The sequence below is a fragment of the Populus alba genome, chromosome 4 (assembly GCF_005239225.2).
Source record: "Populus alba chromosome 4, ASM523922v2, whole genome shotgun sequence".
Taxonomy (NCBI): Eukaryota; Viridiplantae; Streptophyta; class Magnoliopsida; order Malpighiales; family Salicaceae; genus Populus; species Populus alba.
Window position 1 is genome coordinate 20,990,735 of NC_133287.1, and position 25,454 is coordinate 21,016,188.

The window sequence follows — 25,454 nt, forward strand, 5'->3', positions numbered from 1 at the left end:
TATTTCTTCAAGATCAAGAAGAAGAAGAAGAAGAAGAAGAAGAAGAGTGCAGGAAATTCTGTGTCGTTTCTGTGTCTTTCAGTATTAATTCAAGAATTAAATAAGCTTAGAGCCTCTTGTGTTTTTTATTTAGTGACTTGTAGCTTCTTATATACTCATAAATCATGGAACGTTCAGGAAAAGCGATCGCACAACATCATGAAAGTATTTTAAAATCGTTTTATGTATCTGCTAATGATGAAGAGTCATGTCATCTTAAAATAGATAATTGGAGAAAACAGGCAACAAGAGAAAATTGAAAATTTATGGGCTTGGGTTTGAACCTATTTCGTCTCCTCTTGGGCCCAGTTTTGGTACCCTTTTATTCTCCTATATGGACTAGGTTTTGGGCTCTATTTCTTACTTCCTTGGGTGGGCTTTTTTCTTGTATATTTCGTCTCCTCTTGGGCTTTTTTTCTAATTGCCATCACAAAGAAAAATTTGGGTGTTATTATGTCCCCTCTCAAATATGTGGGGTTAAATAATTTGGATCCTTGTGATAAAAGTAGGGACTAGGGATCGAACTCACTAACACGAGTCAAGAGGCTATGTGCCACTAGCTAAAAAGCTACTGGTCTCACGTGCATTACTTTTTTTTTTCTTTTTCATTTAATAATAAGGAGTATTTTCAAATTAATTTGTGACAATAATTGAGATCATGTTTTTTTTTTTTTTTTTTTTTTTTTTCTAAAAAATTTTTAAAGACGCACTTCAGATACTCCCCTTGTGTGTTTTGGAGATTTTTTTACCTTATGATTTCAATTTAGAAAAAAAAAAATTCCTTCTTCACGTAATCAATTTCTTGAAGCTATTAACAATACCAATCGAAAATGGAAATTATAGCTACTCTATTTATAAAATACTATTTATTAAAATAATATTTTTTAATGATTTATTTTTTAATATTAAATTTATTAAAAATTAAAAATTATATTTATTTTAATTTATTTTTTATAAGGTTATTATAATTTCGTGAATCAAATCACGAGTTTTATAAGTTAACTTAATTAAGTTAGGTTTTATTTAATCATTTTTTGTAATTAATTATACAGCATGGTCAACCACTCCAACAAATTTGTTATTTTCTCCTATGACAATTTATGATGCGGGTTTATGCCAGGTGCCATGTTGTATATGCGGTGCACGTGGTACATTACTGTTATTTGATTAAGTTCGGTTTGTTTTTGTATTTTAAAAATCATTTTTAAAAAAAAATTTAAATTTTTTTTTTTAAATAAATTTTTTTATGCTTTTAGATCATTTTAATACACTAATATTAAAAATAATTTTTAAAAACTAAAAAATTATCATTTTAATATATTTTTTAAATAAAAAATACTTTAAAATACAATCCATCTAATCACCACAGCACAAGATGCATTAAGGCCATCGATGGTAATGTCCTTTATATCCAGACCTTGACATGCAATTCAATTGATCTCTTGTCCTTTTCCTTTTGTATTTTATTGGAGTTACAGACTTCGGTAAAGATCCTCTCTACTTCTACTCCAAATTGTTTCAAGTGACAACTTGGGTGATTATAGTATTTTTAATGAAATAAAAATAAAATTAAAATTGAGGCTTGAGTTAGTGATTTCAGGGTTAATTTAATATCATCATTAAAAAAAAAAATCAATGAAATTAGATAAATTGAACAAAAAAAATATAGCAATAATATTTAACTATAAAAAACAAACTGTCAAATATTATAAGAAGATATTATTCTAGTATTCTTAAAAGTACTTCATGATCTTATTTGATAAGCAAATTAAAAACTAAATGAGAATGTAATAAATTTATTGTAAGCAAAATAAAAAATAAGATTTGAACCTCAATTCCTAACAAATCAAATATTAAAAAATAAAATTAAAAAAAAACCGATTCAAGTTAACCCGTCAAATTTAAAAATCAAGGTGGTAAGAGAAAAGAAAAAAAAAAAAAAATCGTTGGCGTCAAATCAAAGATCGGTAAACTACATGTGCACCTAGATGGAGAGAGCTTACTAAGACGATTTCAAAAACATCAAAGAACATTTTTTATTATTATTGTAATTCGTTGTATGTGCCAATTAAATTTTTTTTTTTATTATATCTTATATTTATTAAAATATCAAATTGGCCATAGTCAACTTGATTAATTATAACTGAAAAACCAATGGACCTTGCAGAAAATACAAAAAAATTCTTAGATGCCAGTTACACAAAAATATGCTTTCAAGGATAATTTTGATATTTTACCGTGTTTTTAAAATATAAAAAAACTTGCTTGTGAAAAGATCAGATTACCTTTAATAAATATAATAACTAGTTCATTGGTTTTTATTTTAAGATTAAAATACTAACTACAATGTTCAAATGACCAATAAATCCTCTTGTAATGTACAATTTTTTCCTCTCTCCTGTCAGCTTTTGGTGATTATTTGGGATAGCTGTTGTGTCCACTTCCTTTTGGATCTATAAGAATAACCTTCTCACAATCTTCATTTTCCATCTCCACACATCTATATGGACTTTATCCTTGTGTTTTTTTTTGAGAATAATCCTCTTGGTATAGTCCAGTCCACAAGAAGTTAATGAAGGCAGCATGCTTCTTGGCAAACACTTCCAGCTTTTGTCCTCTTACATTTGGAACACCAACATACTTCCAAGAGCAAGCTTCCTCCTTCTTCCTTGTACCTGCGCCCCCTTCAAGATTGATTCTCCTATAAGTGTCAAGCATCAAAGCTAATCTTCCTAACTTAAAAGGAAAAGCAAGAAGATCTCTCCAAAATTAGCTCAAGCCGAGATGAGTTCCATGACACCATTGTTAAAACCAGATGTGACCTTATCTCTTACGTTGTCACCCAGCTCCCCTTCCCCTCATGACCAAACTCTAAAGCCTGAAGAAAGAGGTATACGTCTTATCCAACTCCTTCTGAAATGTGCAAAACATGCATCCTCGGGCAATCTTCATCGAGCTGATGCGTGTCTTTTGGAGATATCGGTGCTTTCGTCGATTTTGGGTGATTGCATGCAGAGGCTGGCTGCTCGTTTTGCCTCCGCCCTTGCCTTCCGCCTTGTCAAGCGTTGGCCCGGCTTACACAAGGCGCTAAACCAAGCCCAACAACCCAAAGTCGACCGTGATAGGGCCAAGCTCCTCTTTACCAGAACCTTCCCTTACCTTAGTTTCGCTTATGCCATCATAGCCAAAACCTTACTCCATGCCATGGCAAACGAGCGTGTGATTCACATCGTAGATTTGGGCTCCGGTGACTCGAAATTGTGGGTCGAACTTCTCCGTGGTTTCGCCAACTCACCACATGGGCCTCCACATTTGAAGATCACCTGTGTTAATGGCAGCAAAGCTATTCTTGAGAAGTAATTAGGTCAAAGGCTTGTCAAAGAAGCAGAAAGCGTGGGCGTACCCTTTCAATTTAATTCTATAAATGCGAGCTTGAGAGAGTTAACAAAAGACATGTTTAGGGCTGGATCAGGAGAAGCGCTAGCTTTCGTATCAATATTAAATCTTCACGTTTTATTATCTGAAGATGACCAAGTGGCTGCACATTTTGGGGTTAACAAGAGCGTCGACGGCATTAAAGATTGCAAGCAAATTGGTGATTTTCTAGCGATGATTCGGTCAATGTCACCTACGTTATTATTTGTAGTAGAGCAAGAAGCGGACCACAATTTGAATCGATTGGTGGACCGATTTGTAGAGGGATTGAATTATTACAGCGCAGTGTTTGACTCCATAGATGCCACTTCGGCGAGTAATCTGGCTGGTGATGAAAGGCTTGTTTTAGAGGAAATGTTTGGAAGAGAGATCGAGAATATTGTAGCCTGTGAAGGACCGGAGATGATTGAGAGACATGAGAGAGGTATGCAAGGTGGGTAGTTAGGCTTGCACAAGCAGGGTTTAAGCCAGTTCGGTTCCGGCATGATTCAGGCGAGGATGCTAAGCAAGTTATGGATGCCTTTGGAAAGAATGGGTACAAGGCTGTTCTTGAGAGAACAGGTTTGATGATTTGCTGGCGTGAACGACCACTATATGCTCTTACTGCTTGGACCTGTTAGCTTTGTATATCTGCTTGGAGTCCCCAAGGGTCTCCGTGCAGTGGTAAAGGATTTGAAATCTATATAGCAGGTCTTGAGTTTAATTCAGGACATGTATTTTTTATAAGAGCCTGGAATAGCCGGAGTTTTATTTACTTATCTGACCTATAAAATACGTTTTTCGAGAAATGAAGTTTCCTAAAATATAAAAATTTGTACATCTGGGTATTCCTTTTCACTGTCGAAGTATAATATTTGTAATTGCATAAATACTATAAATATATATATGGGTGTGGTGATGTGGGGCTTAATAGCAGCGTCACAATCGTCGGGAGTGGCTGGATCGGGTGGAGGATAAGTTGGTGATGGTGGAAACGACGGCAGTAGTGGTGGTGGAGGTTTACCCTTTTATAATCTGGGAGTGAACGGTATGGGAAGCTACCCTTTTGCCGGTCATGGCGAAGGAGATCATATGTTCACTAGTTTAGCAGGTCTACATTTTAAATGAGCATATAACTCTAGCTAGCTACTAGGGTTGATAGTGAATATCCCAATTTAAAGATCTGATTAATTGTTGTCTTCCCGTATTAATTTCAAGAATTAGATAGGATATTCGTGCTAAATTAGTATTTCTTCAAGATCAAGAAGAAGAAGAAGAAGAAAAAGAAGAGTGAGGAAATTCTGTGTCCTTTTCATTTTGTTAGAAAGAAATTTAAACAATGTTGTTGTTGCTGCGTCAACATTGCAAATTGTGATTTTGTAGAGGGGAATTGTATCAGATCAGATCTTGTATCAGATCAGGAGATGTGTAGTCCTTTGAAAAGCTAAATTGAGATCCTAAGTGTGTCCAAAGTCAGTAAGTCAACACATAAATTAAATCATCATTCTGTTTGTTTTTTTTAGTAAACTAATATTTTCACCTTAATATTTATATAAAAAAATCATTTTAAATATTTATTTTAAATTAAACTATATATTTACTAATTTTACATTATGCCTTTAATACGACAAGTCGACTGACTCACATTAAATTAATTATTATATAATTTAAAATTACTTTCTATTAAAAAAACATGAATAATATTTAAATAATTTTTTACATATTAAAAAAAACTATAAAAAAAAACTAATTTGCATAAAATAAACTACAAGGAAAGCCAAGCGCTAAGTAATTAATAAAAATAGACTACTAGTACGGAAAGTCATGCAAAAATCAGCATGTTGAAGCCCTCCCTCCCTCCACAAACAATCTCCTTAAAACCCGTACGTTAACATGCAAGAAAAGAGGCAGGCCTGTAAACAATATTAGACTTGGTCTCTCACCATAGATGATAGATCCCATCTCCTCCTCTTCTCCCAATCATTTTCTCATGCATCAATCCGAAGCGCCTCCCTAGCTCCTTCACCATCCATTAATCCTCCCGCCTTCTTCCTCGACCTTGCACCTTCCTTCAATCTTGATCCCAGCTCTATTTTTCCTTCTCCTTTTCTGCCTTTATCCTACGCTACGCAGGCACGTCCATTGTCGTTAATTAGCACTGATTGCAGGTATATGTATGTCTTCTTTTCGAATTCAACAAGGCAGCTCCATCGCTCTTTATTCACTCCAATCCCATCCAGCCCAAGGTTTTCTTCCCCTTTTCCTTCTTTTCTGGTGAGTTTTCTTGGATCAGATTACGCATATACAGGCAAGATCAAATCGAACGTCATTAATCGTAATTCGTACGATTGGTATCTATTTATATGCATCATATATGCTCGTGATCATGATGAGGTGCAAATGTTATGGTGTGTTCGTTGTATCGTCAATCAAAAGGCCATTGGTCGAGAGACATTATTAAACGATCGAGCAGCAGCCTAACTACAAAATTAATTAATTAATTGATAATGGCATCTCTGTCTTCCCAACCATCCAAGAAGGGCATGCGTAGCCCGGCTGGGAACACCGCCAATAACAACAGCTCCCAGCAGGGAAATCGTGGTTCCACCGGCCAAACTGTCAAATTTGCTAGACGAACTTCAAGCGGCCGCTATGTTAGTCTATCAAGAGAAGACCTTGATATTTCTGGAGAACTATCGGGAGATTACACGAACTATACAGTGCAGATTCCCTCCACACCTGACAATCAGCCAATGGACACGTCCGTGGCGGTCAAGGCCGAAGAGCAATATGTTTCCAATTCTCTTTTTACAGGCGGGTTCAATAGCGTTACGCGTGCGCATCTCATGGACAAGGTGATAGATTCGGAGGTGTCTCATCCTCAGATGGCTGGTGCCAAGGGCTCTTCGTGTGCAATACATGCTTGCGATGGCAAGGTCATGAAGGATGAGAGAGGACATGATGTCATACCTTGTGAATGCAGGTATGATATCACGCTCTGACTTCTCTTAATTACGTACAGGAACATAATTTAATTTATTTTAATTTTCTGCTCGCGTGCAGGTTCAAGATTTGCAGGGATTGCTATATGGACGCCCAAAAAGATACTGGTTTATGTCCAGGGTGCAAGGAGCCATACAAGGTGGGTGATTACGAGGATGAAATACCAAATTTTTCCAGCGGAGCACTGCCATTGCCACCTCCAAGTAAAGGAGGTGATCACAATAACATGACAATGACGAAGAGAAACCAAAATGGAGATTTCGATCACAACAGGTGGTTGTTTGAGACACAAGGTACTTACGGCTATGGGAATGCCTTTTGGCCCCAAGATGACATGTATGGCGATGATGGCGATGAAGGGTTTCCGGGTGGCATGTTAGAAAATATGGATAAGCCATGGAAGCCCCTCAGTCGTGAGCAGCCAATCTCCAATGCCATTATCAGCCCTTACAGGTGATACATACATACATACATACATACTTACATATCTGGGATAATTTATTATTAGAATCTGCTTTTATAATTAAGAGTGCAACATTTATTACAGACTAACCTTGCCAGAATTAAAAATGTCTAGCTAATTTAGAGGAAATTAATATGAACTGGTATAAAAATAAAAGAGAGGGTAATTGAAAAGAAATTAGTGCTGTGCTGTGAATGACTACAGGTTTCTAACGGAACTGCAACTCCATAGTTATGATCTCATACTAAATTTCTGCAAGCGGGTACCGTCCAGCTTTATGAAGCCTAAATAAATCTCGCAGTCACGGTGGCACCAGCAGAACATGGAGTACTTGGTCGACTTAGAAACAAGAAAAAAAACTCACAAATTTTCGAATTTTCCGCAACCTTTCTCATGTATATATATTTGCACATATCGGTGCTGACTTACATATACATGACTCCAAACAAAAATTAATGATAAATTGGTAATTAAGCGAGCATAACATTTCTTTTGCACGCATATTTGCAGGTTGCTGATTGTGGTTCGACTGGTTGTGCTGGGTTTCTTCTTGCATTGGAGAATAATGCATCCAAATGATGACGCAAGATGGTTGTGGGGCATGTCAGTGGTTTGTGAAGTATGGTTTGCTTTCTCATGGATCCTGGATGTAATTCCCAAACTTTCTCCTATCAACCGGTTCACTGATCTTGAGGTCCTCCGTGACAAGTTTGACATGCCATCGCCTTCCAATCCCACAGGCAGATCTGATCTCCCTGGTATTGACCTCTTTGTGTCCACTGCTGATCCTGATAAGGAGCCACCACTTGTCACTGCCAACACTATCCTTTCCATACTCTCGGTGGATTATCCTGTAGAGAAGGTGGCATGCTATCTCTCTGATGATGGAGGTGCGCTCCTCACTTTTGAGGCAATGGCCGAGGCAGCAAGCTTTGCTGATTTGTGGGTTCCGTTCTGTCGAAAACATAATATTGAGCCGAGGAACCCTGAAACCTACTTCAGCTTAAAAGTTGATCCAACAAAGAACAAGAGCAGGATTGATTTTGTCAAGGATAGAAGGAAGATGAAAAGGGAGTATGATGAATTCAAGGTGAGGATCAATGGGCTTCCAGACTCCATTAGGAGGAGATCAGATGCTTTCAATGCAAGAGAGGAAATGAAGATGTTGAAGCACATGAGGGAGAGCGCTGGAGGTGATCCTTTGGAGGTAATAAAGGTCCCGAAAGCTACATGGATGGCTGATGGCACCCATTGGCCTGGAACTTGGGCCTTCCCAGCTGCCGAACATTCCAAAGGTGACCACGCTGGAATTCTTCAGGTACCGGAAAACTTTCATTCGTTTTTTATTTTCTTGATCATAAGCCTGTCTTGTAAATAATTTGACCAGGATTATATTAATTCATGATCATGTGGGTGCAGGTGATGTTGAAGCCTCCAAGCCCTGACCCACTGATGGGAGGTGCGGATGATAAGATGATAGACTTTACAGATGTGGACATACGTCTACCAATGTTTGTGTACGTCTCACGAGAGAAGAGGCCAGGCTATGACCATAATAAGAAAGCTGGTGCCATGAATGCTCTTGTAAGAGCTTCTGCCATTCTATCCAATGGTCCATTCATCCTCAACTTGGATTGCGATCACTACTTCTACAACTGCAAAGCTATCAGGGAAGGAATGTGCTTCATGATGGACAGGGGTGGCGAAAATATCTGCTATATACAGTTCCCCCAGAGATTTGAAGGCATCGATCCTTCTGATAGATACGCTAATCGCAATACTGTGTTTTTTGATGGAAACATGCGTGCCCTTGATGGTGTTCAGGTACTCAAAATTAATAATAATAACAATACTTGTAGATATAATTATTGCCAACGTCAATTACAAGAACATACACACATTAACAGTGATGGATTAATCTTACATACACGCGTTACAGGGCCCGGTTTATGTTGGAACGGGTTGCATGTTTAGAAGATTTGCATTATATGGGTTTGATCCACCGAATACAAGTAAGACCGAGCAAAAGACAGAAGCAGAGACACTTCCCTTAAGAGCTACCGACTTCGATCCTGATCTTGATTACAATCTGCTACCCAAGCGGTTTGGGAATTCTACAATGCTGGCTGAATCTATTCCTATTGCCGAGTTCCAAGGCCGCCCTTTAGCTGATCATCCTGCTGTCAAGTATGGACGTCCTCCTGGTGCTTTGAGGGTCTCCCGTGAACCACTTGATGCCGCTACAGTTGCTGAAGCCGTTTCTGTCATTTCTTGCTGGTAACGCCAACCTTTCCATTTCATTATTGATCAACTATAGCCAGAAATTACATCATCTGTGACTTTTTTTTAAAAAGAGAGAGAGAGAGAGAGAGCACAAGACATTCACCATCCATGTTATTACATGCTGCTTTATGTATAGGTACGAGGACAAGACTGAATGGGGGGACCGAGTGGGTTGGATTTACGGTTCAGTCACGGAGGATGTTGTGACTGGCTATCGGATGCACAACCGTGGCTGGCGCTCTGTCTATTGCATAACCAAGCGTGATGCTTTTCGTGGCTCAGCTCCTATTAACCTTACTGACCGTCTCCACCAGGTGCTTCGTTGGGCCACTGGCTCTGTTGAGATTTTCTTTTCCAGAAACAATGCCTTTTTGGCCACTAGGCGTCTCAAGATGCTCCAACGCCTCGCTTACCTCAACGTTGGCATCTACCCATTCACCTCGATTTTCTTGATCGTCTATTGCTTTCTCCCTGCACTCTCTCTCTTTTCCGGATTCTTCATTGTCCAAACCCTGGACATCACTTTTTTAATCTACCTCCTACTTATAACTATTTGCCTCGTCCTTCTCGCTATTCTGGAGGTGAAGTGGTCTGGTATAGAGCTGGAAGAGTGGTGGAGGAACGAACAGTTCTGGCTTATCTCTGGAACCAGCGCCCACTTTGCTGCTGTCATGCAAGGTCTTCTCAAGGTGATTGCAGGAATTGAGATATCTTTCACGTTGACTTCCAAGTCTGCAGGAGATGACGTTGACGACATTTATGCAGACCTGTATCTCGTAAAGTGGACATCTTTGATGATTCCACCCATTGTGATTGCCATGACGAACATAATTGCCATGGCCTTTGCTTTCATAAGGACGATTTATAGCACAGTTCCGCAGTGGAGTAAGTTTGTTGGCGGAGCTTTCTTTAGCTTCTGGGTGCTGGCTCATTTATATCCCTTTGCCAAGGGCTTGATGGGAAGGAGGAGAAAGACCCCAACCATCGTGTTTGTTTGGTCCGGTCTCATTGCCATTACTATATCTTTGCTATGGATTGCCATTAGCCCACCAAAGGCAACCGGAACAGCTGATGGAGCCGGGGGAGGGTTTCAGTTCCCTTGACTGCAGCCGGCTGAGCGAACAGATGCATGGATGAATCTTGGATTACTGACTTGTAAGATTTTCAGGATCCAAGACAGTTCAAGAGAACAAGGCTTGAGATGGAACGAGGTTTTGCACTTCAGTATTTTCTTTCTGTAACTTTCTAATAGACTTGCAGTCAGCAAGAGGTAACCTTGAAGGAATGGTTGCATGTTGAAAAACCTGTAAGCTGAAGGTCAAATATCGAACGAGAATTTTTTTTTTTTTTTTATCCCCTGTAATTCTGTCCCCATTCAAATGCATTCATGCAATTGCTTCACCCTGCCCAGATTGTTATATAAGCATGCACTTAATCATATTGCATATGATCAAACATTCAATTCAGAAAAGTAATCAAGCAGTAAAAAGGAGCATAAATTAATTCCTTGGCCTTAAAAGTGACCGCCGACAGAAATAAAAGAATCAACACCCATCATACATGGATTCTATGATCCACCACATTCCCCCTTCTTTCCCTTTAGAAAACCAAAAAGGCATTATATGAAGGGAAAGAAAAAACTGAAATATGTAAATAGTTCCTTAATGATTCAATTCTGATGATTTATGCTAATTAATTACAGAATTAAACAGAACAAAACAAGTGTGTAAATAAATATATCCAATTAGATAATCAACTGTGAGTGTGACTAGCAAATTACACTACAAAATCAGAGTTCTGACTTGATCCTACATATTTCAACTCTTCGGAGCAAGATGACCGTGAAATCTCCTCCCTGTGTGCTCAACTCAAGTGACTGCCAAAATGCGAATCCTAAAGATCTGACATCTCAAATGGTACTCGCACGAACAACTGGCCATGCAGGGTGACCACAGCAGATGTCTGATGCGGATCAATTCTGGTAGGTAAACTCACGACCTGAAAGCAAAACCTTCTGTTAGTCTTATTACTATTTACTTGGAATGGTCCTTGCTGATTTTAAAACCTGAGGCTGCAAAACACCCATCCACAACTTAAGGCAGATGTTAGGTCATCAAGGCTTTAGAATCAGTCGAGGAATAGCAGTTTCATATTGAAGAATCGAGGAAATGGATGCAACAAAACAGAAAGTTACTATTTTATTCTTCAACTGTAAAAGATTGAAATTCTGATGTTGGAAAATATTTCCATAAATAATACACAGCCAAAAAACTCAGTCTACAACATCCTCTGAGTGCTCTGAACATGCAGAAAAAGTCAAACAAACCATGCAAACCTTTTTAAAAGGTGTCACGCCCCAAGGATTATCCAGGTGCTCTGGTTGGCCAGATATGATCAAACGCCCTGCTGGATCAGACTGAACATGCACCTGACAGCAAAGGACAGAATAGACTTAGCACATGAGGATTTATGGAATGTATAGATTCAGTTAGAAAGGCAATCATCCATATATATATAAGGAGAAGAAACAAAAGCAAACTCAATTGAAGGCAATATCACAGACAACCGGGCAAGTGCCATAAAGTTACAGAACAGGCTAAACACCCCTTGGGCTAGACATCCAAGTTGGATCAGGCTGATATGTCATTCTAGGTACACTTCTAATATTGCTTCCTAATTGAAGGTTCTGTAATTTTCATGCTCAAATGAAGAGACATTGTCAGGCTCAATTTCCATGCTCAAATTAGAGAGTAGCCTAACTGGATGCAACCCCAAATGGCAAGAAAGAGAGCACTAGAACTTAAAAATTAAGTTTCCTTGCTTTGCTGGTGTACTTCTAAGCAAAAGCCAAAGCATTTGGAACCAGTCATCATTTGCATCTGACATTCATTTTGCTGCACTGCAGCCTCCATAATCAAACTTTAACTCTAAAAACTTGAACTTCACTTAAAAAGCTCAATAGTTTTTGTGTCATAGTCATCGAAATTGAGAAATTGGATGGACACGTGAGTGTGATTGTGAGTGTACATGAGAGAGAAAGAGAGCTTACCTCCTCACGCAGAAGCCCTGGAACTAAAGCATATATCTCAAAGCAGTCATTCTGCATGAAGTGAAAAATTAAATCATATTAGCTCTTAACTAGGAGAAGCTTGGGGAGAAATTTATCCAAGTACCATAAGAAAGATGAGAAAACTTACAGTTTTTTGCACATTGATTTTTACCCAGTCAGCTGGGGGTCCAACATCAATGACCATTGCATCCCCTCTGCCAAAACAAAACCCAATTCAGCACTTCAAATGTATGGGTACAATCATCAAATCAAATATCGAGGTGTATAATGTGATGAAAGAACCACTGATCTTAACTGTGATTTTATTGCCTTCTTGTGACCAAAGTGGACAGCACCCTCAACAGGTGATAGCCGTTTACGCTTCAGTAAACCTAAGTCAACAGGTCAAGTTTAGAAAGAAAGGCCATGTTTGCAATTAAAGTGCAGAAGATGCTGAATCAGTTAATTAGTCATACCGTTTGTTTTAAGCTGCTTGTCACCCTTTGGTGTAGAACTCAAGTTCTTATCCTAAAAAATAAAATAAAAAAACAACTAAAAGATGAATTACAGAAAAAAATGCAAATTCCTCCTATGATGAAACCAATCACATGACGGGAAGGGAAAAAGGTACAACAATCAACAGAAAGCCAAAATTTCACATTTGCAGAGATTGGAAGGTGACAAACCTTAATGATTGGATGACAAACCTCACCATTGCCAAGAAGCCGCTGGGAATGCCAACCCTGCATCGCACGAGCTGCAGCATCCCTTCTTGCCCTACCTGATGCAAGAGCTTGACTTCCACCAGCCTGTAATTAAATTGAAAATTAAATAAAATAGCACTCCAGGCAGATGCAGGATTGTAATCAAACAAACAAACGTTGCCAAATAGAACTGAAAGCATGAAAGTTTCAGCTCAATCATAAAGACAGAATAAAACAAGCCAATTGAAATCCACAATAGAAATAATTTGAAAAGCATATACTCCATCAAATTTAAAAAGAAGTTGGTAAAAATAAAAATAAAGAGTGCAACACAATAAATAACTTCAATGAAGTTTCAGAATTTACTTTTGCCTGTCAACTAGAATTTTAAGCCACTGCACATCTCCATATCATCAAAGGCCTTAAGTCCTTTGAAATCAGTTCATGAGTACACAAGAATCAACTCAGTTTTCTAACACACAGCACCCATTGATATAACATCCAAATCCTGACTTACAGCAACTGATCCATAGTGAATGCAACTATAGCCAGTACAGTAAAACCCCACACCAAAACTTATCTAAATTTCTTAGAAAAGACTACCTTCCTGTTTTCCAACACATCATAATCGCAATCCTGTAAAATTGTCTACTTTCTATGCATAGCAATTTTATCTCCAGAATCAAATCTCCATTGCATCCCTCATTGAATCACTAGAAGACAGTCCAAGTTCACAGAATATCTGGGAAAGCTTAAAATTCATGATTTTATTAACCATACCTGATTATAATTATTCCCAAATAAAAAAATGTATGTAACTGTTACAGCTTTCACTTCACTATTCGCAAACCAATGTACAGTATGAACACCTAATTCTAATGCAACACTTTCATTCTTAAACCTTCAAATGGTACTCTCTGCCTATAAAATGTCTTGAAGACCACTTACCCAATTGCATTAAGAATCTTGAAGATAGAGGCGAGACATGCAAACATCAATCACAGTTAGCTATTAAAAGTTACCTGATTTTCAGCCCTCATAGATTCTGTCAAGGGGCCATCTGAAAAAGGTAGCTCGCCATTCTTTAATTTATTCTTTTCATATTCAAGGAGTGCCTGAAAAAAACGATACTCGTGAATTCCAAGAACCAGGTAAAGGACAAACTGGAAATGCGAGATACAACATTTTCAAAAAAAGAAAAAGTGTGCAATTTAAGCATAACCTTCTCATAAAAGATTCGAAATGTCCAAGAGACAGTAGTGCAGGTTCTGTGCAATTCAAAGCATGATGAAAAACTCAAAATTAGTATTCAATAAGAAATGTAAATTCTCCAGATGTGCAATAGAAAAGTGATCATGATCGTCAAACAAGAGCACAGGAGTCAAGTTTCATGTTAATTAACCTAACTTGTGGTGTCCAATCATAGGGACAACTCTGTTTCTTTCCCTACATATATATTTACAAACTCAAGAAAATCACTACCAATAGATGCGCTACATAAAACAAAACGCTTTGGGATCTCTTGCAAGTATTAAATAAGAAAACATGCAAAGTAATTTATACTTCACACAAATTTGCTAGAGTAATATGAATCATTTCCTACAACCTTACCATAGAACTAACAATTGACACAGATATTAGATATCAACTAAAGAAAAAAGCATCTGTAGAAAAGAAGAAATTACTTTGGTGGTTTGAAAGATTCTCCCACTTGCCGCCATAATTTGCATGATGTCACCTACACATGATCACGACCGAAAGGTAAATCTATGATACATTCTCTAGCAGCAATATTCAGATACATAATTTTCTAAACCTTTTTTTTTTTGTTCCTTTCTTAATGCCACATGGAACACAATCAAGAGATTGAGCAAAATGGACCCATAATAAGAAGTCAAAACTATATAAGATCAAGCAGTGTCTGAAATATTGTCAAGCACACATTGGAGTTCACAGTGTCTGAAATCATGTCACCAAGTACTTGGAAACAACGCAAAAGAAAAGTAAGGAGAAGAATGCTAAAACCCGGCACATCATGCAAGAAGTTCACAGGTTACGCTGGATCAAAGCAAGACAACATGAGAACTGATTTATGACGACCACTTGAAATCACTTGTAACACATGATTAATTACGCCAACAAGGCATCCAGAAGTAAAGGGAATTGCAAATAGAACCGATAGTTAGGTAAATGAAAGGCGGCCTGCTATAAGGAAGATAAATTAAGAAAAACCTGTTCATAGCCTCCCAACTTGATCACCAATCTCCATAACCTATATGGAATGAGCATTAAAGACAAAAAAGAAAACAATTATGACGTGCTATAAGGAAAAGCAAGCGAAAGAAAGAAAGGGACTTACTTGAGCAAATTGAGCTCTTCTTTATAAAATTTGGGGGGTTTGAATTCCAAGTGGTTCTGTTTATGAAAAGATTCAACATCCTTCATAAAAGCAGCTTGCTCTTCCTCAGTTCCGGACTCGTAACCATCAGCAGAAGAATCCAAAAGGAAAGACTTGGTTGGTGGTGGTGGAGTGTTGAGAGCAGAAATTTCTGTAGGAGCTTCCTTCTTGTCAATTTCTGTAGGAACTACAGCACCTTTCTCATCATCATCTTCTTCTTCATCTTCAGCTTTGGGGTCCGAGTGACTCGAGGGAGGAGGAGGTGCGTGCGTGCCCTCGTCATCATTTTTGGGAGGCGGAGAAGAAAGCTGTTTGGCATCAGCAACATTGGTAGCGGTGGTGGCTACATCAGTGTTGGGCTCATCATGAGGATCCTTATTGTTGTTGTTGTCAACTGCTTCGTCCCCCTTTCCCTCAGACTTGATGAAATCTTGAGCGGCGGCAGCATTACAAGAATCATGATCATGAGGATGAGGAGTGGCAGGATTCGTATCGGTTAGGTCAACTGAAGATTGGGTATTATCCTTGTCCTCTAGAGCTGAATCATTAAGGGCGAGTGAAGGAGGAGTGAGAATCGGAGCAGCAGTAGCATCAACATCGTTACCTTTGGGGTCTTCGCTGGAGGCTTTGGGTTCGGCTCCTCCTTCCTGTTCCGCTTCCGCTTCACCTTCCGGTTTGAGATTGTCGAGAGCGGGCTCCTTCTCATTGGCGACTTCTTCTTCTTCTTCTTCTTTGGTATCCACCATTTTTTCTTCAGTGTTATTATTACCATCACTTGCCATTTATTATTATTGTTTGGATGGTGAATGTGAAAACCCCCTAAACCAAAAGTTGCAGGCTTTTCGTTATGATTAACAAAATAAATAAAAGAGAGAAACTGAGGAAGAGGGAGAGATGCTAGAGAGAGAAAGGGCTGTGAAACCCTAACTTGATTATGGGTTATTTAAAACGACCAGGGCAGAAACAGAGGTCCACACGACACGTAGTGTATTTATATTTATTTATTATTTAATGCTACATTGAATTATTATTATTATTATTAAACTCGCAAACACTCCAACCCTACCCAGGAAGAACACCTTTTTTTTTTTTTTTTTTTTTTTTTTTTTTTTCCTTTTAAGATTTATTCTTGAGCAGGAAGGAGCATTAAGACTTAAAAGAGGTTAGGATAGACAGCAGTTACGAAAAGGGGGAATAAAATAAAGAGAGAGGAAGAAAATAAGAAAACAACACGACGACTATCCATATGGGATGCGAGGTGGCATTATTCATCAATTCACTCACCTCCACTCGGTCAGTCCTAGACTTCTTCTTCTTCCTCTAGCTCTTCTTCGTTCTTCTTTTGCTTCCACTTTCCAGAGTTAGAGAGAGAGAGAGAGAGAGCTCTAGCTGTGGTGGGTAGAAGAGAAGAGTGATTGCTCAACTGACTCGTAGCACTTAGTGAGTTTGTTTGTTCAAGTAAAGCTAAAGGTAGAAACTATAGGGGGCAGCGCGGCGCGGGGCAGGGCAGCGGCGCAATGATGTGTTGAATTCATGATCATATCACGGCACGCGTGAACTGGTTTTAATTCATCGGCTGGGTTGGCTCAGCTCAGGCAGTCCCTCTCCTCCCCTTCCCTCATGGATGATAGTACCACTACCCAGTTTTATTGGGCCTAAGGCCTATTCGATCCGCTCTTTGTAATTAATTAAAAGGCCCATCATCACCTGAATCTGATCAACTCAAAGATCCTTCAAGCTGTAGAAATGGAGAGCGCTCTCTCTCTCTCCCTAGCGTGTTATTTTCATCTGATCTCCCTCCCTCCTTCCTAATTCCTCGATGAACCACCAGAATTATTGCCTTGGCCTCTCTCCTTTGTTTTCTTTTTGGTTCCTATTTTAGTTTATCATCACGCTGACCCAAACGCACATCCTTAAGAATTTCCTGCCTATCACATATCAATTTGCTAATACAACAGCTTCCCACCTTTTTTCCTGTTGTTCTAGCCCCAAGGGCTTCTTCTTCTTGAAACCCTAGGACACCCCCCCCCCCCTCCCCTCACTGCTTAAATCTCCTATCGAAAGCAGAACAGAAAAGACGCCGAGAAAGAAAGTGGGAGCTCATTATCAGTAGCTGTAGCAGTTTCTGAGTGTGGGTCAGTTGAGTTGTATCCTTTATACCACTTATTCCTCATTTCCTTACATGTACTAATCTTACCACATCTTTTCATTTTAAGTGGAGCAGACAGACACTATTTTAGGTTTACGTGTATGTGAGTTTAATTTCATCACATAAGTTGAATTTGAGATGGAAAACGAGGTACTTGAATTCGATATAGGTTTAGGAAGTGGAGCTGATGATGATGATGACGATGATGCTGTTGACATCGATATTGACGACGATTTGCCTTCCACTCCTCCCCATCATCTTACCACTTCTCACAATTCTGCTTCCACTTCTGCTACTCGAATTTACCTTCCTGAGGGTGACCTTTCGGATCTTGAACCTTATGAGGGCATGGAATTCGAGTCTGAAGAGGCTGCCAAGGCCTTCTACAATTCCTACGCTAGGCGTGTTGGCTTTAGCACCCGTGTCAGCTCTTCCCGCCGTTCCAGGCGTGATGGAGCTATTATTCAGAGACAATTTGTGTGTGCCAAAGAGGGCTTTAGGAATTTGAATGAGAAGCGTACCAAGGATAGAGAGATCAAGCGCCCCCGTGTTATCACTAGAGTTGGTTGCAAAGCTTCCTTGTCTGTCAAAATGCAGGATTCTGGCAAATGGGTTGTCTCCAGTTTTGTTAGGGGACATAATCATGAGTTGGTCCCTCCCGATCAGGTGCATTGCCTCCGTTCACACAGGCAAATATCTGGCCCTGCTAAGACCTTGATCGATACGTTGCAGGCTGCTGGAATGGGCCCTCGTAGGATTATGTCTGCCTTAATTAAGGAGTATGGTGGGATTAGCAAAGTTGGATTTACAGAGGTCGACTGCAGGAATTACATGAGGAACAATCGTCAGAGAAGCATGGAAGGAGACATCCAGCTCCTTTTGGATTATTTGAGGCAAATGCAAAGTGAGAACCCCGATTTCTTTTATGCACTCCAGGGGGATGACGGTCAGTTTACGGGCAACGTGCTGTGGGCTGATCCAAGAGCCAGGGCAAACTACAGTTATTTTGGTGACACTGTTACTTTTGACACCACCTACAGGTCCAACAGGTACCGCTTGCCCTTTGCGCCCTTCACTGGAGTGAACCATCATGGACAACCTGTTTTGTTCGGCTGTGCTTTCATATTGAATGAGACTGAAGCATCATTTGTTTGGCTGTTTCAGACGTGGCTTACAGCAATGTCTGGCCGTCATCCCCTGTCGATCACCACTGATCATGATGCAGTGATAAGATTGGCCATCATGCAGGTCTTCCCTGAGACCCGCCATCGGTTTTGCAAATGGCATATATTCAAGAAATGTCAGGAGAAGTTGTCCCATGTGTTACTCAAACATCCAACTTTTGAGTCAGAGTTTCATAAATGTGTTAACTTGACCGAGTTGATCGAAGAATTTGAATCCTGTTGGTTGTCACTTGTCGATAGATATGAACTTCGGGATCATGAGTGGCTTCAAACAATATATTCTGATCGCAGGCAGTGGGTCCCTGTGTATCTGCGGGATGCTTTTTTTGCTGAGATGTCTATAACCCAGCGAAGTGATAGCATGAACTCATACTTTGACGGTTACGTGAATGCTTCAACCAATCTGAACCATTTCTTTAAGCTGTATGAGAGAGCTATAGAGAGTCGGAATGAGAAAGAAGTTAAAGCAGATTATGATACAATGAACACAAACCCAGTTTTGAAGACCCCATCTCCAATGGAGAAACAAGCATCCGGGCTTTACACTAGAAAATTGTTCGTGAGATTTCAAGAGGAGCTAGTTGGGACGCTAACTTTCATGGCATCTAAATCAGAAGATGATGGGGAGAGCATTACATACCAAGTTGCTAAGTTTGGGGAAGATCATAAAGCTTACCATGTTAAATTCAATGTTTTGGAGATGAAGGCGACTTGTAGCTGCCAGATGTTTGAGTTTTCTGGTCTTCTATGCCGACATGTGTTGACGGTCTTTAGAGTGACCAATGTCCTTACTCTCCCATCTCGTTACATTTTGAAACGATGGACAAGAAATGCTAAGAGCAATGTCATATTGGAAGAACGCCCTACTGATGTATATACCGGCTATCTTGAATCTCATACTGTTCGGTATAATACCCTACGCCATGAGGCCTTCAAATTTGTAGAGGAAGGATCCAAGTCCCTAGAAACTTACAATGTGGCAATGGGTGTTCTGCAAGAGGCCACAACTAGAGTTGCACTAGCAACAAAGAATGATGGGAGAGCTGGTGATGTCAATGGCCGTAATAAAGGGGACTCCGCAAGCAGTGGAATTAGGGCTAATTATACCAGCGGGAATCATCTGGGGATCTCTGGCCAACCTTTGTCTGAGGTTAGAATCATTTTTCATTTACCATGCTTCGTGCTTCATCTATTTTCTTGCAATCACGTGATGTCAATTAATTTCATTTATTACTGTCTACTGCTTCATTTCTCCACAGACCTACTTGTATACACCATTTTTCTACGTTCATTTTCTGTTCTTTTAGCTCTCTTAATAAGTTGGTTTTCTGCTAAATGTTGAACTTTCTCACCTTCTCCATGAATCCAAAATTTTTATTTTAAAATTCCCGTGAGCAGCATATATTTAGTGATTGAAGGATACCCTCATTATGGTGATCACTAGAGAATTGTCTATCTCGGGCCTTTGTCCATCCATGTACACACAAGCTCAAAACTTGGAAACCTCTGTTAACATGACTAGTATTCATCACCTATTTGAGGTTTTTGGCAGGGGTGTTTGTTGAAGAGCCCTTGGTATTCTTTTTTAGCCTTTTATGTTAATAATAATAAAACATACACATGATCATGGTCATTTAATTCAATATGAAATTTATCATGGTCATTTAATTCAATATGAGAATTTCAGTAGAACCATTAATTGATTGCATCCTAATTTAAGGAATTTCTAGAAGTTATCCTGTACTCCTGAAGGCCTGTATTGAGTTATTATTCTGAATAGATGTGCTGAATGAAATAAAATCCATGCATCAGGGAATTCTAAATCGCATGATATCCTAAATAAAATCACTTCATTTTATGGAATTGTTCGTAGATGTTTGGGAAAATACAAGGGAAAAAAACGCAGTTAAAGAATTTGTAACTCTACAAAAATGTTTGACTTGAAGTCGTGAAGTATGGAGGAAAATTGAAAAAAGAAATACTGTACATTGAGCTTGTAAATACTTAAGATAAGAGTGAAAAACAACCTTGTATATCTGGCTTTCACTGAGAAGGCTTCTTGACCAGCACAAGACCAACGCATACTGTTTTTCAGATGTATTGAAGGTTCTCTCACGATATCCTTTGCATGGCGGTTAGTGCCCTAATTTCTTATATGACGGTGCAACAGAGGTATCTGTATTATGGTGCTCTTTGGCCTGTTTTTAACTTTCCTTTTCGTTTACCACTTTGCAGGAGGATATGGACAAGAAAATCCAAGAACTTAGAGATGAACTGGAGTACGCAAATCGAAAGTGCGAAGTCTACCGAGCTAACCTGCTTTCAGTTTTAAAAGACATTGAGGATCATAAGCTACAATTGTCAATTAAAGTACAGAGCATGAAGATTAGTCTGAAGGGCAGTATCTGAAGGTGCAGTAGAGTTTTACCATGTGGTTTCTTTCGTACTTTCTTCCCCATTTCCTTTTCCTTTTCCTACCCAATCATATGAAAGTCCTAGTATTTAAACTGTGTTGTGGATGAGGTTGTTTTTTTTTTTTTTTGACCTTTTCAGTGCTATAGAGAATTTAGAGATTGTGAATAACTTTGAATTTATGTTCTCTTGTACAGTGCACTTATTATCTTTAGATCTATACGAGGAAGCAATGATTTCTTGAATTTTAGGCAGATGCATGGCCACAAGTTCTGTAATATATTTCCGTTGGATTAGTAATGCTCTGTATCCATAAAAGTTATTTGGTTTGCAGCATGTGTTTTGAGGATCATGCAGGAAAGTCTTTGACAGTGAACTCAAATAATACACCTCGTCAACGAGATCATAGCACAACCTAAAGAGCTCGTACATTCTAAACTACAAAATGTAACGGCGGAGAAAACCCTCCTACTGACTACCACCTATAACACAATGCCCTGTGGTCCGCCGTCGCGGTATCGGTGTAAAGACCTGGGATGTGTAAAGACCTGGGATTTGGTAGTTTGATACAGAGGTCGAAAAAAACAGACACATAAAATTTAACCTTGCACGCTATGTTCATTCTTTCAAACTCAGCCTTGCGTTCTGCACCTTCACCGAAAGCTTTAACTTCTGTTCTTCCATATCTTTTAAAACAGCTAGCAAGTTTGCTCGGTACACTTCACAGCGTTGGTTGGTACCCTCCAACTCAGCAGTCAATTCACGGATTTTCTTTTGCTTCTCATCCTGGGCAAGGAGAACAATAAATTAGAACAAATACTAAATGGAAATACTGCTTAATGCATACACAATTACAGAAAAAATAAAATAACAGATCAATCTTGAGCATCGATCACAACCATAATGTTGTTCGATACACGGCTGATGCTGCCTTAAAAGCAACACTCCTTAAGATGAGTTTGACACATAGATAATGATAATAAGTAGAGTATGACATACTGCAGTTACCAAGCAGATCATTTACCGACAAAATAACAAAATTACCATATCGTGGGAAGGCAAATAAGGAAAAAGAAAAGAAAGATCAAGGATGCAATATTTTTCAATTTTCCTCATTCCTCATTTCCAGGCATACACTGATTGCAATAAATTGTCAGTGGATTCAGAAACAATATGCATAAACTGTCTTTTAACTAAGCAGAAGCTTCTAACTTTTCAGTTATTAAAGAAGGAAAGGCAATATAACATTAGCCACCCTTCAATAAAGGCAGTACTTTGACTTCTAAACTATTTATTTTGTACTTTGTTTCTTCCTAAAGTCAACAGGTGAAATATTTTAGGGTTTAGCTAAAATTAAATGTAGCCCAAATGTTACTAAGGGATGCAATTAACTGGTCGTATAGGCTGAAAGAAAGCTTAACCATATCAAGTTACAAGCAGGAAGAAACTAACCACAGACTGACATGTTGCCGATGTATTATCTTCAGCAACATGAAGCTCTTGACTACTTCCATTTGTCAGAGTTCCACCTTGTGTGCCTCCAGAGCCTTGATTCTTCACATCAGAAACTTTCTTAGCAGCTTCTTGTAAAGCATCCATCGCCACATTATAAATGTGAATAGATTTTGCCCCTTCTTCAACATATTTGATGGCTTCCTGGCGCAAGTTGTTATAGCGAACAGTTAAAGACTCGCGAGAATCGTTCGGCAATTCAGAAGCGCCTTCATCTAATACAGCTCTGCTTTTGGCATTAGTTGTCCATCGTTTCAATACATATTGAGATGGAAGTGTGAGGACATTTTTTGCTCTAAAAACTGCTAATATGTGCCGACAAATGATCCCAGAATATTCAAACATCTGGCAGCTGCAAGTAGCTTTCATCTCAACAGAATTGAAACAAACAGTGTGTGCTTTGTGCTCTTCCCCAAACTTAGCCACATGATAGGTGGTGATGGTTCCTGAATCGTCAATTTTCGTTGCAGGATTAGCAAGGGTCTCAACTAATTCATCTTGGAATTTCATGAATATTCTTCTAGTGTAGAGGCCAGCAGCTTGTTTTTCCATAGGAGAAGGTGTCTTTAGAACTGGTGTAGTGTTAGTAGTGTCATAGTCTGCTTTTAGTTCCTTTTCATGCCAACTTGCTAAAGCCTTTTCGTATTGTTTGATCAGCATTTGTATGGTGGTTGATGCACTCACATATCCATCAAAGAACGAGTTTAAACCTCCACTTCCATCAGTTACTGACAGCTCTCCAAAAAAAGTGTCTCGCAAATAAACCGTGACCCATTGCTGTCGAGCATTGTACATCGACTGAAGCCATTCATTGTCCATGACATAGTATCTTTGCAGAAGGGATTGCCAAGATGATTCAAACTCATCAATTGTCTCAGTCTCATTAATGCACTTCTTAAATTCAGTTTCAAACATGGGATGAGAGCGATAAATATGAGCCAGTTTTTCTTGGGTTTCTCTTAGTATGCCCTGCTTAGAATACCGATGGCGAGTCTCAGGAAGAATTTGTGATACAGCAGTCTGAATGAAGCGATCTGGATCAGTTGTGATAGAGAGAGGCTGTTTACCGGACATAGCGCGAAGCCAAGTTTGGAAAAGCCAAATGAAAGACGACTCAGAGTCATTGAGAATAAGAGCACAGCCGAACAAGACAGGCTGGCCATGGTGATTGATTCCCGTGAAAGAGGCAAACGGGACCCTGTAACGGTGTGTCCTGTATGAAGTATCGAAAACAAGAGTATCTCCAAAGTAATTGTAATTCATCCTGGCAGTGGCATCAGCCCAGAATATGGTTGCTCCTCCAGGTGAGTGATCGGTGTCGGGTTGAGTTGCATAAAAGAAAGCAGGATTCTCAGATTGCATTCTTTTTAAATAATCCAAGACATGATGCTGACCCCCACCCCCGAGGGACCTGGGTCTGCCACCACTCATCTTCTAACCAAGTAGAAGAAAAAATCGATAAATCACAGTGGATGTGGCTGTTGTTGTGGTTGTAGGCGGTAAAGAATAACAACAACACAGCAGCAGCAGCAGCAGCAGCAGCAGCAATAATAATAACAAAAAAAGAGAGAGAATGAATTGAAAACCTAACATAGCATTTCTTACAGGCCAGTTTCAGACAAAAGAATTGGGACTACAAAATTAACAACAAGACCATTCCTTTCCATTCTTTAATAAACGAACAAATAATAAGTTATAAAAACAAAGAATTCATAGGGTGGGCATAGGCAGAGAGAGCTAGCTAACCTGGCCAGGGGAGGGTTTGAGAATTGGAAACAGAAACTGAAATCGAAGCGTCCTTTTTCGTTTTTTCCTTCTTCACTTCACTTTCTTGCTTAGTGTTGGACTGCAAATTCAAAGGCAAACGCAGGAGGAGCTCTCATCACACCACACCTCACTTCTCTTCCTGTTTCTTGCAGCGCAGACTCGCAGTCGTTGCTAATAGGAGGATGGGCTTGGCAACGTTTCTCGCTGTCTGTCCACACTATAGATGCTTGCTTGGTTACTTTTGCCCATGTCAAGCTTGGGCTTGCAAAATATTATAGCTAGGCTAGCTCAGAGGTACCTCTAATGGAAGCCTGGTAAGTTAACTCTAACTTTAGGCCTGGGTTTGTGCTGGAATCCTAGAAATGGCTCTTCCACTTATCCTAATTTAATTAATTAAAACATTTAATCTTTTTTGTGTTGAGTTTTATTTTGCTTCCATCCATGAACTTATATTTTTATTTCTTTATTTGAGTATTTGTGATTTTAAGAATTTATTAATGTATTAATTTCAAGATCTACTATATTTGACCAAAATAACTACAATTAAAATAATAAAATAGTTTAATATTATTTAAATTAAATAATCAATAAAAGACGTAATTAATTAACTAGGAAAGAAAATTAAAAAGAATAAAATAACTAAAGAAGATTCAGGATTTTTGATGATGTTTGGTATGGATACACATTTTGATAAATGAGATCAAATAATTTATTAATAAATTACAATATGTGCAAATCATAGAAAAGAAAATCAAACTTGTTGCATAACGAATTTGTGTTTAATATTGTTAATTTTGTGAAAATAATTAATTTTTTTCCTTTTACAATTAATCTGTTAATAAATACAAATAAAAAACACTTTGTTACATTTAAATAAATAAAAAAGAGTCGAAATATCATTAGCCCATAAACAAAGAACAACATGTTTTGTTAATTTTTCACAATTTCCTTTGCCTTGTCTGCTTTGTTACACAGCGCAGTCCTCCCCTTTAAACAGGCAGCGATCGAGCGACTTGCCACCAAAATCAACACTTAAAATTTACATGCATGCTTGCTGATGCTCCACAGTGTGTGAGG

General features: G+C 38.8%; 4 protein-coding genes and 1 pseudogene across 7 annotated transcripts; 3 read left to right on the forward strand and 2 right to left on the reverse strand.

Annotated features, from left to right (window-relative positions):
- The first annotated feature begins 2,587 nt into the window (after nt 1-2,587).
- On the forward strand, nt 2,588-4,809 carry LOC118038873 (scarecrow-like protein 3; annotated as a pseudogene).
- Nucleotides 4,810-5,960: 1,151 nt separating this feature from the next.
- LOC118038868 (cellulose synthase-like protein D4) lies at nt 5,961-10,768 on the forward strand. 2 transcript variants are annotated; one of them, XM_035045350.2, is made up of 7 exons: nt 5,961-6,008; nt 6,045-6,436; nt 6,517-6,909; nt 7,430-8,237; nt 8,339-8,743; nt 8,859-9,196; nt 9,339-10,768. In XM_035045350.2, the coding sequence occupies exons 1-7, from the start codon at nt 5,961-5,963 to the stop codon at nt 10,303-10,305; spliced, it is 3,351 nt and encodes a 1,116-aa protein (XP_034901241.1). In that variant the 3' UTR covers nt 10,306-10,768. The 2 variants fall into 2 exon arrangements, with proteins under 2 accessions (XP_034901241.1, XP_034901240.1); XM_035045349.2 differs by having other exon boundaries at nt 5,961-6,436.
- A 65-nt stretch (nt 10,769-10,833) lies between these two features.
- Nucleotides 10,834-16,781, reverse strand: LOC118038872 (AT-rich interactive domain-containing protein 6). Its single transcript, XM_035045355.2, has 13 exons — nt 16,638-16,781; nt 15,315-16,172; nt 15,188-15,227; nt 14,641-14,693; nt 14,178-14,223; nt 13,978-14,070; nt 12,938-13,060; nt 12,728-12,779; nt 12,568-12,643; nt 12,400-12,466; nt 12,252-12,302; nt 11,538-11,630; nt 10,834-11,200 (listed from the first exon to the last, which is right to left on the reverse strand). The coding sequence occupies exons 2-13, from the start codon at nt 16,133-16,135 to the stop codon at nt 11,096-11,098; spliced, it is 1,620 nt and encodes a 539-aa protein (XP_034901246.1). The 5' UTR covers nt 16,136-16,172; nt 16,638-16,781; the 3' UTR covers nt 10,834-11,095.
- Nucleotides 16,782-17,377: 596 nt separating this feature from the next.
- Nucleotides 17,378-21,343, forward strand: LOC118038870 (protein FAR1-RELATED SEQUENCE 5). Its single transcript, XM_035045351.2, has 2 exons — nt 17,378-19,836; nt 20,922-21,343. Exons 1-2 carry the CDS (start codon nt 17,641-17,643, stop codon nt 21,093-21,095), a joined length of 2,370 nt encoding a protein of 789 aa, XP_034901242.1. The 5' UTR covers nt 17,378-17,640; the 3' UTR covers nt 21,096-21,343.
- A 48-nt stretch (nt 21,344-21,391) lies between these two features.
- On the reverse strand, nt 21,392-24,585 carry LOC118038871 (protein FAR1-RELATED SEQUENCE 9). 3 transcript variants are annotated; one of them, XM_035045354.2, is made up of 3 exons: nt 24,357-24,585; nt 22,551-24,041; nt 21,392-21,884 (listed from the first exon to the last, which is right to left on the reverse strand). In XM_035045354.2, exons 2-3 carry the CDS (start codon nt 24,039-24,041, stop codon nt 21,717-21,719), a joined length of 1,659 nt encoding a protein of 552 aa, XP_034901245.1. In that variant the 5' UTR covers nt 24,357-24,585; the 3' UTR covers nt 21,392-21,716. The 3 variants fall into 3 exon arrangements, with proteins under 3 accessions (XP_034901245.1, XP_034901243.1, XP_034901244.1); XM_035045352.2 differs by having other exon boundaries at nt 22,551-24,044; XM_035045353.2 differs by having other exon boundaries at nt 22,551-24,088.
- Between the last annotated feature and the right edge of the window lie 869 nt (nt 24,586-25,454).

Bases quoted from the DNA above. Each gene is read 5' to 3' on its own strand.
- LOC118038868 (XM_035045349.2), top strand. From the start codon at position 5,961: ATGGCATCTCTGTCTTCCCAACCATCCAAGAAGGGCATGCGTAGCCCG. The intron at 6,437-6,516 runs GTATGATATCAC...GCTCGCGTGCAG, and splicing joins GTCATACCTTGTGAATGCAG to GTTCAAGATTTGCAGGGATT. The intron at 8,744-8,858 runs GTACTCAAAATT...CACGCGTTACAG, and splicing joins GTGCCCTTGATGGTGTTCAG to GGCCCGGTTTATGTTGGAAC.
- LOC118038872 (XM_035045355.2), bottom strand. From the start codon at position 16,135: ATGGCAAGTGATGGTAATAATAACACTGAAGAAAAAATGGTGGATACC. The intron at 14,224-14,640 runs GTAATTTCTTCT...TGAATTGCACAG, and splicing joins GAATCTTTCAAACCACCAAA to AACCTGCACTACTGTCTCTT. The intron at 13,061-13,977 runs GTAACTTTTAAT...ATTTAATTACAG, and splicing joins CTATGAGGGCTGAAAATCAG to GCTGGTGGAAGTCAAGCTCT.
- LOC118038870 (XM_035045351.2), top strand. From the start codon at position 17,641: ATGGAAAACGAGGTACTTGAATTCGATATAGGTTTAGGAAGTGGAGCT. The intron at 19,837-20,921 runs GTTAGAATCATT...ACCACTTTGCAG, and splicing joins CTGGCCAACCTTTGTCTGAG to GAGGATATGGACAAGAAAAT.
- LOC118038871 (XM_035045354.2), bottom strand. From the start codon at position 24,041: ATGAGTGGTGGCAGACCCAGGTCCCTCGGGGGTGGGGGTCAGCATCAT. The intron at 21,885-22,550 runs GTTAGTTTCTTC...CTCCTTGCCCAG, and splicing joins CGGCAACATGTCAGTCTGTG to GATGAGAAGCAAAAGAAAAT.